Raw genomic sequence first — 13229 nt, forward strand, 5'->3', positions numbered from 1 at the left:
AGTGGCCGACCCAAGAGTGTCTGAGGGGCAGGCGGTGGAGCTTGCAGGATCTCTCATCAAAGCAACCAGTATGTTGCTAGACAAACCGAACCCCGGTATGCGAGTGTTTGGTGCTTTACGCAAGGATATTGTATTGCAGTGGTCATGTGAATAGAAGGCACGTTTTCAAAGGTGTCCGATTTCTTAACTCGTGAAGCAGAGTGAATACTTTGTTACGGAGTAGTCATCTGCAGCTGATGGCATGTTTTCAAAGGTCTCTGAACTCTGGGCACATATAAAGGCCAATTATAAAGACAGATTACAATACGTAACATATTGAACAAGGACAACAAAGTTATGTACCTTACAACCTTTACACATTACTGAAGTGCTGAACGAAAAAGAATATTTAAATCATAAATCTGTACCATTTTGAATACTGCACTGAAGGAAAATCCTTTCTTATGAAGAAAACAAGAGAAATTAAGCTTTTTCCATATAACTAAATGTACTGTGTGCTAATTCCTAAAGTGACGGAAAATCACATTGCAAGCAACTTTGAAATATTGTATTTCTACAGAACAATTAAGTATAATTATAAAGAACTATAAAGTGCGTGCACTTTGACAAAACCAGCAAACCCAATGTGCATTATTTACCCAAGTGTTGGAACTTCGGGAAGTGAACTTTAAAAGGTGAATTTAACTGAACTGCCAATTTCAAACACAAAAATGTTGTGGTTCAAAGACCAGCTGTAAGCAGAGGGTGTAAGTGTGGCACAGAACATTAAGGAAACACCCTCATGGAATTGTGTATTTGTCCTGACGGATGAACTGTGTTTTGGAATTGGGGAATGGAACCCTTGAGTATTGGTTAAACCTGTATTACTTTGGAACTTAAGGCAATCCTAAGACTTTTTGTTTTATAAGAAATGCTTTATACTTGGGCAAGGGAGCTGAAAGAAAGCTGCAAGCTGAACCAAGCTCTGAGCTTTATACTGAACACTATTTTGTTGATTACTGATATCCCTGGACATTGTATACGATTAGTTGTGAGGGCTAGTATCGGCTTTAGACACAGATTCCTAAGTTGAACTTATTGACATTGAATTTCCTTAGTTTAGGTTTGGTAGGAAAATCCCACCATATTATAGGGCAAGATTAGCGTTTTTCCATCCTGACATTTAAGTTAATAAAAGTGTTTGCTTTAAATCTGTTGTGTGTCTTACTCCAAGATGCCCTCACACAGTGCCCAGATGATATTAGCTTCAAACTGCAAAAAAAAATCTATTTTAATTTTATTCTTGAAAAGGAGTCATTGATATGTATGCAATTTAAAATGTTTTCCTTATGTATTTCCATATGCTTAAGCTCCATGATCAGAAAGCCCTGGGCGACTGCAAAATGATTGTTCGTGCAATGGGTGAAAAAACAGTGTCTGTTATTAAGGATACAGCCATGGCGTTATTGCATAAGGTAGGATGATACCATGCAAGCACGATTGATCTGCCAGAGAATTTTGTGATTACTACTATTGTAATTCTTAGATGTTTATCTCTTATCCGTGTCATGCAAATAGAGCTAAATGTTAACTGTGAGCCTTTTATTTTGCTGAGGTATGTATAATGCAAACTTGTATCCCTTTCAAAAGACTGCTGTACTTGTAAATCTATAGATTTGTGTCTGGATGGACGTTGACATTTGACCCTGCATGCTGGGTCATCATTTCAGCTGCAAACTATGGGAAAGCGTTGAGAAGATTTATAGATTTTCCCAGCAAATTGTGTACTGTTTCCTAACCAAAGTTGGAGCATTCTTGAAGCCAACTGAGGTACTTTATGTAAAATGGGTTCAGCAACTTGATAGTGGCTTGCATCTTCCCAAAGATTCATCATCTTTACTGATGTCTTCTTGTGCATGCTGTTGTAATGCTTTTAAAACATGGCGCCTGTGTGTAGTGCATTTTGGGTACTCCCAGAATCATATTGGACATTTGCTCCAGGCCTCAGTAAAACCTGCACATTTGTTTTAGGCCTCAGTCGAAGCTGCACTTGATGTGAACTCTTTTTTGTTTTATTCCATTGGTAAACATGTTTCAATGGATTGCTTTTCTCCCACACTTCTTCATCTGATAGATATTCCATCTAGCTTCGCTGCCTCAGAACATTTCGACAAGGGGCGTAGTGAACCTCGACTCGGCCATTGATCTGTCTTGCTCGGCACTCAATCATGTTCTCTGGACGTGACATCAGGTGTCATATATATACTCTGTCACTACGCCGCAGTTGTTTTTTTTCACATGATTTCATGCTGCTTGGTAACACAAGCGAGTCTACGACTCCTCAAAGTTTTCATCAGAAAACTTTATTTTTCTAATTCCTCGACGCGAGATGGTCGCTCAGGTTTCTGGCTTCAAGCGGTGTATTCTTTGTGGCACCAAGATGTCCATCACTGACCAGCACAGGTTGTCTCTGGTGCCTTGGCACGGGTCACAAGAAGAAAGGCTGTCTGTCGCATGCCAAAATGCAGCTGAAATCCCTTCACTATCGATCATCTAAGCTCGCACTTGATCGGCCGCCCTCTAAATCTTCGGCCTGGTCGACGGTTCGATCCTCAGTGACCGAAATTGAGGGGCACGCCCCCAAGAAAGAACATCAGCGGAAGAAGAAACAGTCCCACTCGAGGAGCCATTCTGCCTCGTCCTGAAAGAAGAGGCATCACTGCCATCATCAGGACACTGATTCAGCGACAGAAAAAGGTAAGCAGTCAGCGGGGCCTACCACCCATCAGAGTGGGGGGATTTTAAGACCTCTATGCTTGAGATGTTTAAAAAGCATGCTTCAGTCGGCACAGGTAACCCCCTCATACAGCAGGCCTTGAAGCCAAGAGCAGTGCTCTACTTCCCTGACCCCTTTAGTGCCCCGGTATGGACGTTGTCAGTTCTGTTAAACCCTTTGACACCAAAGGAGGGGGAGCAAGGGGATGCCAACACCATTTACATAGGCACGGGAGGTGGCAACTATTTTGAGGACCAAAATCAGTTGTTACAGCTAGCTCATGGCCTTCATGAACTCAGTGGTCTGGATTTTCAACAAACCCAGTCCTATACTCATAATTTCTCCAAAATCAAGGATTTGGTAGCATGGGTATGTGACACATTGGGATTGCAACCCTCAGTAGCGCCAGCTCAGGGGTAGGAACTCAACGATATTTTGGATGAAGGTCTGGCGACGCTGGGCAATATACCTCTAACCCCTGCTATTGCTGACCCAATAACCACTCTGTGGCAGCATCCGTGTTCTATTCCTGGGTTAGCTCCACCATTTGCGCATTTCCGAGAAGTGTAGGCTGGCTAGAGGAGATCCTTCATTACTCTCCTCTCAGCCTTCCCCAGCAGGGCTTGTTATGCAGTCTGCTACAATCTCTTTTGGACCAGCTTCCTCAACTTCCACTTTACCTCCCGACAGTGAAAGGAAAAAAGGTTGATGCCTTGGCTAAAAAGACATTTTCGAGGGGATTGGGTCCTCCGACGTATTCCATATCTATGACATGTAATCACCACAGCTGTGCTGCTTCGGAAACTTTTTTCTGCGTCCTACGTCGATGACGTCGACGCGCCGCCGTCGAGGACCTCCTCCGACGTCATCCGATGTGATAAGTAGGACGCATGACTCCCGTAGCCTCAGTTCCGTTTTTTCCGCGAACGTGTTGCTTTGTGATTCTCGGTTCACGCCTCGACTCTTTAGAGTTCTGTTCTTCTCGGTTCTTCGAACCTGTTCGTTTTGTGAAAATCCTTTGTGTGAAGATGTCTTCTACTTCGTCTTCGACCCCGCGTCCGGGTTTCAAGAAGTGCGGGGAGTGTGGGTCCAAGATGTCGGTGACGGACTCGCACGACGCCTGCCTCTGGTGCCTCGGGGAGGCCCACGACACGGATGACTGTATCGACTGCCAGTCGCTCACGTCCAACGCCTTACGCGAACGTAAGAAGAAGTTGTCGGTAGGTCGGGTGTCCAAGCCCAGGAAGTCGAAGTCTGCGGGGCTTTCGACGGATGATTCAAGGGGTGACTCTCCGCGTCGTCGGAAGTCTCGTGGGTCTCCTTCTAGGAGTCAGTCTCGCCACTCCTCAGCCTCTTCAAGGCATTCTCGGAAGCTCCGACACCGGTCGTCTTCCAGGTCCTCTTCGGAGAACTCTGCCCGGCACGTCGCTTACCCCACCAGTCGTGCAACGCCGGAGGAATGGGCTTCCTTCGGGAAGAAAATGCTGGCGATTCTTGAGTCGCAGGGTACTAAGCCGTCCGCACCCCCGAGTGGGGTCGGTCGTGAGAGGTCGAGAGACACCGCTCGCAAGAGTGGTCGGCACGAGTCACGGGAGAGGTCCCGTTCGGACAAGGAGACTCGTTCTCGACGTACCCGTTCCAGGTCCCGGTCATCGACGCGTTCGAGACCGTGTGCACCTGTGAGGTCTTCGAGGAAGACATCGACGTCTGAGGCGTCGAGGGCGTCGACTGGCTTTCTCGAGGCTCCGGCTCCGAGGAAGTCGTCGACGCTCAGGTCGTCGAGGGACACGCTCGGGGCTCCGGCCTCAAGGGCTGTGTCGACGCCGCCGATGCTGGAGGCGCTGCATCTGACGTCGACGCCGATTTCCTCGACGCTGATCCTCTCGGCGCCGATGCCGGTTCTCTCGACGCAGATTCGCTCGACGCCTTTTGTGTCGGAAGTACCCCGTGGCACGGGAGTACCCCCTAGGAAGGCTCTGCTTAAGAGCAAGCACTCTCGGGTGCCTTCTTTTCGGCACCTGGACTATATTTCAGAGGCGGATGAGGATTCTGATGGCCTGGTTCCTAGTCAGGTTCCAGATGAAATTGTCTCGGGCCATAGTCAGTTTGACGATTTGAGACAGTCACTGCATGATGCCAGTGGACTGGACACCTCTCCGGAGGTAGAGTTTTGTAGGCCTGAGCCTGGCTCTCATGCCGATTCCTCGTACCGGCGCCTTATGGCTAGGGTTTCTGAGTACTTGGGATGGTCTGCTCCCCCAGGGGAGTTTGTGCAGGATGATCTGACGGACATCCTTGATGTTGGTCCCCCAACTGATCCGGTACTGCCGTTCCATATGGCTTTACAGAGAAGGGTGGCGGCGGCTTGGACTGCTCCGGAGAGTCTCCCGGCGGTGGGCAGATCCTTGTCGCGATAATACCGTCCAGCCAGTAGCGACCCCTGCTACTTGACCAGGCACCCCACTCCGGAGAGTTTGGTGGTGCAGGCGGCCACGGCCCCGGCAAAGCAGGCGTCGTACCCTACCATCCCTCCTGATAGGGACGACAAACGTTTTGATGGCTGGGCGAAGAAAGTGTTTTCTTCTGGTGGTATGGCGCTTCAGGCGGCCAACTCCATTTGTGCCTTGTCTCGTTTCACACACACTCTGTGGAACTGTGTTGCGTTAGCGGCTGAACATATTCCCGAAGCGGACGAACGGGATGGTTTCCTTGCTATGGTCCAGGATGGTAAGGATGCCATGTGTGAGTCCGTTCAGTCGGGTTTGGACTTAGCTGAATGCGTCAGTAGGTACATGGCGGCGAGCACCGTGATACGCAGGTTTGCGTGGTTGCGGAAGTCGGGGTTTGCTCCTGATGTGCAGTCTCGGCTCCTCAACATGCCCTTTGACGGTGAACACCTTTTTGGCAGCAAGGCTGACGAGAGCCTTGAGAGGTTGCAGACCTCGAAAGCTGCAGCGAAGTCGTTGGGCGCTGCAGTTCGCCAACCTCCGCCTTTTCGTCCTAGGGGACAGCAGTGGAGGGGTGGTTCCTTTCGCTATTACTCGTCCTTCAGTAAAGCGAGAGGAGCTGGCAGTCAAAGAGGCCAACGCAGGGGTACCAGGGGTGGACGACAGGGTACCCGTGGTGCCAAGGCCGCTCGGGCAGTTGCCTCTTTGCCCTCAGGTAACGCCGCGGCCGCTCCCACTCAGTCATGAGGCCATGTCCCATGGTTCGCCGGTTGGGGGAAGGCTGGCGCAGCATCTTGTAGAGTGGCAAGCCATTACTTCAGATGTGTGGGTTCTGGAGATCATAACCCACGGCTACTGTCTTCCCTTTCGGCACAGGCCTCGCGACAATCCACCGGGGAACCTCTCTTTGCAGAGTCCGGATCCGCTCCTGGCGCAGGAAATTCAAGCCCTGCTGGAGAAAGGCGCCATAGAACTGGTGCCTGTAGCGGAGAGGAACAAGGGATGGTATTCCCCTTATTTTTTGATTTCGAAGAAAGACTGGGGATTGAGACCCATCATGGACTTGCGCGGTTTGAACAAACTCCTCAGGAAGGACAAGTTCAAGATGGTTACTCTCTCAAGTCCTCCAGGCCCTTCAGCTTCAGGACTGGTTGGTGTCACTCAACCTCAAGGATGCTTACTTCCATGTGCCGATCCATCCCAAGCACAAGAAGTACCTGAGGTTCGCGGTTGGCGACTCGCACTTTCAGTTTCGGGTCCTGCCGTTCGGATTGACTTCCGCCCCGAGGGTTTTCACCAAGCTCATGGTGGTGGTGGCAGCGCATCTCAGGCAAGGGGGGATTCACGTCTACCCCTACCTGGACGATTGGTTGATCAGGGGGAGCTCTCCCGAGCAAGTCCTGGATCATCTGTCCGTCACCTGCCACTCCCTTCACAGGCTGGGCTTCTCCCTCAATTTAAAGAAGTCCCATTTGACGCCAACACAGCAGCTCCAGTACATCAGAGCAGTGCTCGACACTTCCCTGGGGCAGTGTTTTCCTCCCCAGGTGAGGGCTCTTCACATTCAGCAGATGGTGCACAAGTTTCAGCATGCCCAGACGCTCCCAGCGTTAGAGTTCTTGAGGTTGCTCGGCCTCATGGCATCCTGCATTTTTCTGGTGCCAGAGGCTCGCCTGCGGATGAGATCTTTGCAGTGGGCGCTCAAGACGCAATGGTCACAGTCCTCCGGCAGGATGTCGGACCCGGTTCAGGTGCCGCCCTCGGTCGCCCGGGACCTTCTCTGGTGGGCCGTCGAACGCAACTTGATGAAGGGGGCTCCATTTTGGCTTCCCTGGCCGGAGGTGACGATCGTGACGGATGCATCCCTCACGGGTTGGGGAGCTCATGCCAACGGGCTGACAGTCAGCGGTTGTTGGTCTCCGTCGGAGTCCAGACTCCATATCAATCTGTTGGAGCTGAGGGCCGTCAGGCTAGCCCTGAAGGCTTTTCTGCCGACTGTGCGAGGAAAGAGTGTCCTGATCCTGACGGACAACACAGTGGCCATGCACTACCTCAACAAAAAGGGGGAGGGCAGGGTCACTTCCTCTGTGCAGGGAGGCGATGCAGCTCGAGTTCTGGGCCATCCAGCAGGAAGTTTCGATCTCGGCAGTTCTTCTGGCCGGAGACGAAAACGTGACGGCGGACGCTCTGAGCAGGCAGAGCACGATCTCTCACGAGTGGGAGTTGGCTCCGGAGATTCTCCTGGAGATCTTCGCCCTTTGGGGGACCCCTCAAGTGGATCTATTCGCCTCCAGTGTCAACCGGAAGTGCGAAAGGTTTTACTCGCGGGAATTTCCTCCAAAAGGAGCCTTAGGAGACGCGTTTGTGGTGGAGTGGTCGTTCCCGCTGCTGTACGCGTTTCCTCCGGTCCCCGTCATCCCGCAAGTGCTGCAGAGGTTACGGAAGTTCGGTTCCCGGATGATCCTCATTGCTCCGGCGTGGGCTCGGAGGACGTGGTACCTGGACCTTCTCGACTTGTCCATCTGCCCCCCGCGTCGTCTTCCCTACCGAGACGATCTGCTCTCACGGGAGGGGGGTCAGGTTCTCCATCCAGAGGTCAGATCCCTCAACCTTCACGCTTGGCTTCTGAAAGGTTGAGGTATAAGGATTGGGACCTCCCTGAAGACGTGATGGAGGTGTTGCTTTCGGTCCGAAGGCCAGCAACAAAGTCTCTGTACCGTTGCCGTTGGCGTAAGTTCCGCGACTGGTGCCGAGTTCAGAATGTGGATCGTTTTGCATGTGACATCCCCATGGTTCTGTCCTTTTTACTTTCTTTGGCCCACAGGGGCTTGCAAGTGGGTACCATTAAAGGTTACCTGGCGGCGCTGTCCATCTTTAAGCGCTCGTCAGAAGAGTGTTCTTACTTTAAAATCCCTTTAATTTCACAGTTTCTGAAAGGGCTCACTAATGTGTTCCCTCCGTCACCTTTCCTGGTGCCCGGTTGGGATTTAAACCTTGTTCTTAAGTTTCTTATGGCGGCTCCGTTTTAGCCTTTACATTCTTGCCCTTTGAGGCTGTTAACTCTGAAAACTGTGTTTTTGGTTGCGGTTACTTCCGCTCGCAGAGTGAGTGAGTTACAGGCACTTTCAGTTAAGCCACCCTTCACTGTATTTCACAAGGACAGGGTTGTCCTTAGAGTTCGTCCTTCTTTTCTTCCGAAGGTAGTGACGGAATTTCATTTGGCCCAGAAGGTTGTTCTTCCGGCATTCTATCCTCCTCCGCATCCTGGTAAGGAAGAGGAGAGGCTCCATAGGCTTGATCCTAGGAGAGCTTTAAGCTTTTATGTTTCACGCATGTCCCGGGTCAGAGTGGACGATCAACTCTTTATTGGTTACGCTGGAAAGCGTTTAGGGCAAGCTGTGACGAAGCAGACTTTGTCTCGCTGGATTATTTTGGCCATCTCGGAGTGCTACCGCTTGGCGGGTAAGGACCCACCGGCTGGCTTGCGGGCCCATTCTACCAGGGGTATGGCTGCATCTACTGCCCTGCAGAGGGGTGTTCCTATTCACAACATCTGTGATGCAGCCACCTGGGCTTCAGTACATACATTTGTACGTCACTATTCCCTCGATTCCATCCGAGCACAGGATCTGGCCTTTGGCAAGGCGGTCCTTTGCTCTGCTATTTGATTGGCTATTCTAGATTTTGATTCTAAATTCTTTCCCTCCTCCTTGCTCTGGTACTGCTTTGGGAGTCTGTCATAGATATGGAATATGTCGGAAGACCCAATCCCCTCGAAGAACAAGTTACTTTCTTACCTGGTAACGTTCTTTCGATGGGATGGTCCGACGACGTATTCCATATCGCTCCCGCCCTACCTTCCCCGCTGCAGAATTTCTTTTGCGATTGCAGCTTGCGTTCCGCAAGGCTTGGTGTCTGACTGGCAGTTGACTAATGTCACACGTTCTGGGGGAAAAAACTACAACTGAGGCTACGGGCGTCGTGCGTCCTACTTATCACATCAGATGATGTTGGACATCGGAGGAGGTCCTCGACGGCGGCGCGTCGACATCATCGACGCAGGACGCAGACGCCGAAAAAAGTTTCCGAAGCAGCACAGCTGTGGTGATTACATGTCATAGATATGGAATACGTCGTCAGACCATCCCATCGAAAGAACGTTACCAGGTAAGAAAGTAACTTGTTCTACTCTGGGCAGTATGGTCCTTTAAATCTACCAATGTGGTAAGCAGCTGTGCCAAGTATTCATTTGGACTTTGGACAGCAATGGAGAATTCTGCACGTATGCCCCTGATAAGGAAATGCAAAAGGGCTTCTTACAGCTGATGGAGGATGGAAAGGGGGTGGCCAGGTAGTCACTGCGAACGGGCTTGGACATTGCTGACTGTGTGGGCTGTTCTATGGCGTCAGTGTAACGCTGAGGAGGCAGGCCTACTTAAAAACATCTGGCTTTTCGCCTACTGTCCAGGTTAAATTGCTGGACATGTCCTTAGAAGGTGATTTCCTGATCGGCCAAAATGGTCGGCCAATAGGCAGATGATTACTTGGAGAAATTTAAGGAATCCAAAATTGTTGCTATATCTCTAGGCCTAGCTGCACAGCTGGCAAAACCTGCCTTCAGCTTTGCCTCTAGAGCAAGGGGCTATAGGCGTATGCTCCTTATGGCAGGAGAGCACAGCTCCCATGGGCCATGCAAGGGCAGAAGCGTTTCTCACGCTCTACGTAAGGGGCAGTGGGGCTTCTAAAGTCTAACGAGCAGCGTCAGCGGCGATGCAGCCTCCTAAGCCACTTCGATTTCCCTCCCATGACATGCCGTTTTGTGGATGATTGACGGAGCACTGATTCCAGTGGCAGGGAATTACTTCTGATACCTTTGCTCTACACCTCGTTCGGTGGGGTTATTGCATGCCCTTATTAAGAAAACTACCAGACAGGCACCCACCACCTCCAATCCAACCGGGACTGGAGCTACAGGAAGAACAGCGAGCCCTGTTGCTGAAGGGTGCCGTGGAAGAGGTACCTTGCGAATTAAGAGGATCGGGTTGGTATTCCCAGCATTTCCTGGTACCGAAGAAGGGAGGAGATCTCTATCCCATTCTGGACCTCAGGGCCGCAAACATTTTCCTGAGGAAAGACAAATTCAGGATGGTGACCTTGAGAGCTCTCGAGCTATGGGACTGGCTAGTGTCAATGGATCTACAGCATGCTTTTTTCCATGTGCTGATTCATCGAAAGCACAGGATGTTCCTGAGGTTCACTATGGGGGACCAGCACTATCAGTTCAAGGTGCTTCCCTTTTGGTTTGACCTGTAATCGAGGACAGAGTGACCGCTGATGGGCCCATGAGATCAGAGCTCGCCCTTGAGTACCTTAAGACAAGATAGCTGCACCCGAGGGGCAAGGGGTGCAAGATTCCTTACTCTAACACCAATCAAAAGGGCCACTCAATGGTTCAGCAAGGAGACAGTGAAGTTCATCAAGTTTTATTTCATGCCAAGCTAGGCTGACACAGAGCACAAAACAGCATTGTGGTCAAGTACACAGACTCCACCACCCTGAGCTCAAAACGGAGCTCCCTCTTATAACTCGTCCGAGGGAGAATCCAGCCCCCACTCACCCAACCCGAGTCTAGGCAAACTCTTGGTTTAAGCATTCGCTCACCGGGCAATTATTTTTTAATTGATCTGAACCTTCAAAAATGAAATACATTCTGGCGCTCATTCTTACTTTTCCCCGGTGCCCTGCCCAAGTATGGTTAATGCAGCTGGAACCTTTAGATACATTTCCAGACAAGGCCCAATTAATTGTCTGGATTCAGCACATTTGTCTAATTTCTGACAGCATGGTAGCCTTAAATGTTTCAACTTCAGAATTACCTCACAATACATGCTCTGAACCATTACTTAATTTCTCTCATTTTAGCCATATTTTCAGTTACATGCATTTCCAGTAAAAGGCATTTGTCAGAGCTCTTTTCTGTCTGTGTATAGGAAAACCTTAATATGCATTCTGTTCTTTGCCTCCTTACTTAAACCATGATACAGACATTTTCGATCCTATAGACATGACTCCCTTTAGATTACTAATATCTACTAACATTATGAATGCCATTTTCACATAATTACAACACCAAATTAGACCATACAAATTTCTCTACTTAGTTTTAAGTGGGGGGCGGCTGTCCCCCACTGCATTCAGTTGTTGATTCCTTATCTTTAACTCAGCTCCTCCAGTACAGACCTCTGCTCCAACGGTCTTTACCATCAGGGGCAGTCCTAGATTCCCGGGTGGGGGAAGGCCTTCCCTCCCGAAGATAATCAGTTTGGCACAGATGGTCGGCCAGTCCCCAGAACCACGCCACTCTACCAGTGGCTTCCTTCAGGTGCCTTTTAGGTCTCATGACCTTCTTTGTCTAGTGCCAGAGGCCAGACTACACATGAGATCCCTGCAGTGGCTCCTGAGGGGCCAATGGTCGCAGCACCTCAGTGCTCATTCAAATGTCATCTACGTGTCCTCACCAGTGGTCAATGACCGTTCCTGGTGGGCGGACCGCAGCAATCTCATACCGGGGGAACCCTTCTGGCTTCTATGGCCTCAAGCCTGATTGTCACGGATGCGTCTCTGAAGGGTTGGGGCACTCACTGCAAGGATTTGCAGCTCAACGGCCTCTGGTCAGCAACGGAAGCCAAGTGGCACATCAACAGACCTGAGTTGCGAGCCATCAGGTTAGCCCTGATGGCATTTGCTCTGTCTCGGGAGGGGAAGCAAGTCCTGATTCTTTTGGACAATATGGTGGCTATGCATTACATAAACAAGCAATGTGGCGTAAACTCTCGCCCCCTCTGCAGAGAGGCAATGCAGCTGTCGTTCTGACTTTTGAAGAACCGGATCCCAGTCTCTGCAGTTCATCTGGCGGGTACAGAGAACGTTTGGCGGAGGCTCTGAGCAGCTCGTCCGAGTGGGAAGTGTGCCAGGAAGTCCTGGAAGAGGCCTTCTATCTCTGATATAACCCGGCAGTGGATCTGTTTGCCAAGGAGTCCAACAGGAAGTGCAGACAGTTTTGCTCAAGGGAATTCCCAGCGAACAACAGTGCACTGGAGGATGCGTTTCTGGTGCACTGGACCTTGCCTCTCCCCTACACCCCCCTCACCCTTATTCTCGTCATTCCATGGGTTCTCAGGAGGTTGAAGAGCTTTTGCATGACCGTGATCCTGATCGCCCCAAACTGGGCGAGAACCTGATATTCGGATCTCTTGGATATGTCCATCTGTCTACCTCACCGGTTGCCTCAGATCCTGGATCTGATGGCCCAGTCGGAAGGTCAGATACTCCATCCGACCCCGGAATCCCACAACCAACATGCGTGGCTCCTGAGAGGGTGATTTATGAGACCTCTGTGGAGGTGCTAGTGGTGTTGCTGGCTGCACGCAGAACATGTGCAAGATCACTGCGTGCAGGTGGAGATGATTGGTGGTACAGGGAACGCGAGATTGACCCGATCTCTTGCCCCTCCAATACAGTGATGGAGTTCCTTCTGTCACTTGCCTCAGCAGGCCTTCACGTCATCACAGTTAAAGGATATATGGCAGCCTTGTCTCTTTAAGAGATCACCGGATCAAGGTTCATATTTTTCGATCTGGGTAATATAAGTTCCTGCCAACTTCCTTTGTTGTCCCAGATAGGGTATTCACTTATTTGATGGCGGCTCCCTTTGAGCCCATGCACACTTGTTCTTTAAGACTCCTCTCCTTGAAACCAGCCATTCTGGTGGCTATTGCATCCGCAAGGTGGGTGTGTGAACTACAGGCTTTACGCTACATACCACCCTTTCTGCAATTGTTTTTCGGGAGAACGTCTCGCTCAGGTTGAGGCCAGGCTTCCTTCCCAAAGTTGTCTCAGAGTTACACCTATTGCAATCCATTGACCGCCCGGTCTTCTATCCTCCCTCGCACCCTTCTAAGGAAGTGGAACGTTCTCATTTCCTAGAACCCAAACGGGTGCTAAATTACTACGTTGCGAGGAAAAGA

General features: G+C 50.4%; 1 protein-coding gene across 2 annotated transcripts in view; it reads left to right on the plus strand.

The window, feature by feature from the left end:
* KNTC1 (kinetochore associated 1) overlaps positions 1-13229 on the plus strand; it is a 2501313-nt gene that overhangs the window by 1304865 nt on the left and 1183219 nt on the right. For both annotated transcript variants that reach the window (XM_069619627.1, XM_069619628.1), the window contains exon 41: positions 1350-1454. In XM_069619627.1, coding sequence (XP_069475728.1) covers positions 1350-1454 — 105 coding nt within the window. The remainder of the gene's footprint in view (positions 1-1349; positions 1455-13229) is intronic.

This window comes from Ambystoma mexicanum, chromosome 10 (assembly GCF_040938575.1).
Source record: "Ambystoma mexicanum isolate Mex_15411 chromosome 10, UKY_AmexF1_1, whole genome shotgun sequence".
Lineage (NCBI taxonomy): Eukaryota > Metazoa > Chordata > Amphibia > Caudata > Ambystomatidae > Ambystoma > Ambystoma mexicanum.